Source organism: Rhagoletis pomonella, unplaced genomic scaffold, assembly GCF_013731165.1.
Source record: "Rhagoletis pomonella isolate Grant_MI unplaced genomic scaffold, Rhpom_1.0 Rhpom_scaffold_00002, whole genome shotgun sequence".
Classification (NCBI taxonomy): domain Eukaryota; kingdom Metazoa; phylum Arthropoda; class Insecta; order Diptera; family Tephritidae; genus Rhagoletis; species Rhagoletis pomonella.
In genome coordinates, this window is record NW_023458556.1 from 67,282,140 (window position 1) to 67,285,334 (window position 3,195).

The window sequence follows — 3,195 nt, forward strand, 5'->3', positions numbered from 1 at the left end:
TTTTTTTTTACTGCATTGACGCACGGAAAGCAGGTAACTTGTTATTTTAAATTTTGCGTATTTTCGGACATTAATATCGTTAACGGAATCACAACGCACATCCGGTCATGTTCTGTGATTTATGCAAGTTTTTTTCTGATTATAAATAAACTTAATATTTTGCCAGTAAAAAATTTCTTTAGCGAGGCTATAAAGATGACAAATTTACAAAGGTGCACATATTTATTATAGACTTGTAGCATTCGCACCAAAGACCAACTGGCGGTACTTCTGAAGCTTGTTGAAGTCAATAAGATTGCCTTGACTCGTAAGAACCTGAGCATCCGGCAACGGGTCTGGCAGGTTATAACGCAGAAGCTCAATGAAATGCAAGGTGCTGAGAAAGATGTGGAGGGTTGGAAGCGGGTAAATATTAGCTAAAATTTTCTCTCATTGCGATCTTCAATTAATACTTTCCATTTAAGAGCTACAACGCTTGGCGTTTGAGTACCGGTAAATATTTCGAGGAAGAAAAGCAACGCATTATCAAAGATGGTACCTGCAGTTCTGTTAAACGTATATGTACATATATGCAAAATTTATTTACGATTCGATTTCACAGTGGCCGATGATGACTACTTCATTATAAATGTAACCGAAGAGGAGCTTGGTAGTGGGATTGATTACGATGATGGTGCTACTGTGAGTTAGTTTCATTAAGGAAAACAAGTTGTAAAGCTATTTGTTATCACAGTATTTGGACCCGAAAGATCTTCAGTTAACCCGCTTGCATGAGCTTGTAAGTAAACAAAGGCTTCTATTTATCAACACTTCCGAGGATGACGAGCCGCTGAAGCAGCGTCTGTGGCAAAATATAGCAGAGGAGCTAAATAATATACCAGATGGCATTAAACTGCCAAAAGAGGAGTGGCAAAAGGTAGCTTATACACTTTGAAGCACTTCAAAGCGTTAAGTAATAATTTTTAAATTTAATTTTTCCTCGGAACAGCGTGTCGATTTGAGACAATATACTGTTCCACGGGGGAGAAAACGAAAGACTTTACGAGGGCCAACAAAATCTGAAGCACCGATTTCCAAGGACAGAAATGACGAAGTAAATAATCTAAATTAGCCAGAAAACATGATTACATTCACATTTGTTTGTATTTTTTTTTGCAGCCAAGCAGAGAAGAAAATGTTAAAGCGTCGGTCTCATACGAGAATGCCTACGAGGAGTATATAATTGAGGAATTTCGAACAACAGACGAACAAACACATCAAACGCATACTACTCTCAACAATGATATAAGGAATGATGTATTTGCTGAAATAGATGATAACGATGATGATACTGATTATGTCATTAAATTACTTAATGACCCGCGTACAAATGATGTAAGTGAAAACTTTACGTTCGATGACTTTGATTCCGACGACGATGATGCGGATTTCGAAAATTTTGAAAGTATCAATGATGGTTCCGAAGCTTCCGTCAGAGCAAGAAACAAACGTGCAAAAGTGACTCCAATAGTTAAGGCCTTTAAGTATTCGAGCCGCATAACTACGGCCGTAGAAAAATTAAAGGATGATGTTAAAGAGACTAAGGAGATTCTCAAACAAACAAATACCTTATTAAGTCGCATGTGTAATATTATGGAGGAGCACAACAAGAAACAAGATGAGACAAATACGCAGCTCAAACGTAATGGACAATTGTTAAAAATTTTAGTAGAATATAAATGTGGTCTGCGGGGCACGTCGAAAAAATGAGATACTACTTAAGCAAGAAAACATACTACACTTAAATATTTAAGACGAAAATAATGGTATTGCGTAATAATGCGTTTTCCTTTCTATGCCGGGTACGTCGAAAAAATGAGATACTTAAACAAGAAAACGACACTTAAATATTTGTGGCCCTATTGTGTATAGCGACTGATAGCCGATGGGCAACGACTACTGACTGTCTGCTACTGAATTTGAGTAGCGCAATTTTCTGTTTCCCGCTTATGACAATTTTGTTATTTGTTAACATAAATTGTTAAACACATTGGAGCAAAGTTGCCAATTACTTCGAAATGTACATGCCAGAAAAGTTAGTTCGAATGTTGTCTACCTTTTTCAGTATACTGAGATTAATCGCTATACATATCACAAAGTACGATACTGGTAGCTATGGCTACTAGACCAGCAACTAGATACCAGTCGCCATACAAAAAAGGGCCATTAAATACAAAAGCAATGGTATAGCATAGTAATGCGTTTTCAGTTCTATACACGCAACCGACTATTCTTTAAAAATGACTGTAAAATTTTAACAAATTGAATTTCAAAAAGAAGGAGGTTATCAATATATCGGATTCCGGGATCCCGGACACTTTTCCATGTCTTTTATTGATTCATTTACAGAATGAAAGAGATGTTGAAAACGAAAAAATTAATTCATTTCACATGACATAAGAGAAAACCGGAACATTAAAATTTGGAGTCGAAGTGAACTTAAACCATTTGTACATGGAAGTGAATTTCAGGACCTGCCTGAATAACTGTACTTGTTCAAATTTTTTGTGTAAGAACTGTGTAATAACGAAAAATCTAGTAGCAACTGAAAACACAACAAGCTTTTACAGTGTGGCACGAGTTGTTCTTCATTTTACTTTGTTAGCGTATTTTGGAAAAGGATTTCTGCAAATATGAATAAATGTTTTTGACAAGTAATATAGATATTTTAGAATACTATACAAATATTTAAACATCAAATTATGGACTCTTTTACCCGGGGCATTACCGGGATTCGAATTTTTGCATCCCGATATCCCGAGATTTTTAAAATGCTTCGGGATTGAATGGCCTAGTATGTACATATCCCAGTGGATAATTTCAAGAGCTAAAAGCCCATCCTGAGAGTCAAGAGGACTTCCACTCTACATTCCTTTCTTTTTTATATGGAACGGCACAAATTGAAGAATTCTTCTTTCGCTACCCATGGAAGGCCTTCCAGAAGGGCTTTTATAGGACGTACTTCAGAAGGTCTTTTGGAGGAGTTCTTTTCATTTCATTTCAGTTCTTTTAAAGTTGCTTTTTTAGTTTATAAAAATCATACATCTTGGAAGTATTTGCTTAAAATGTTGATTGAAATTCATTCGTAATGCTAAATAATATAAATTTATGCAATATTAAATGGATAAGCCCTTCTAGAAGGCATGCAAGGAATCA

General features: G+C 35.8%; 1 protein-coding gene across 2 annotated transcripts; it reads left to right on the forward strand.

The window, feature by feature from the left end:
* Nucleotides 1-4: 4 nt before the first annotated feature.
* LOC118734010 lies at nt 5-2,962 on the forward strand. 2 transcript variants are annotated; one of them, XM_036463683.1, is made up of 6 exons: nt 5-405; nt 465-543; nt 602-681; nt 734-916; nt 989-1,093; nt 1,159-2,962. In XM_036463683.1, the coding sequence occupies exons 1-6, from the start codon at nt 367-369 to the stop codon at nt 1,747-1,749; spliced, it is 1,077 nt and encodes a 358-aa protein (XP_036319576.1). In that variant the 5' UTR covers nt 5-366; the 3' UTR covers nt 1,750-2,962. The 2 variants fall into 2 exon arrangements, with proteins under 2 accessions (XP_036319576.1, XP_036319577.1); XM_036463684.1 differs by having other exon boundaries at nt 465-534.
* The last annotated feature ends 233 nt before the right edge of the window (nt 2,963-3,195 follow it).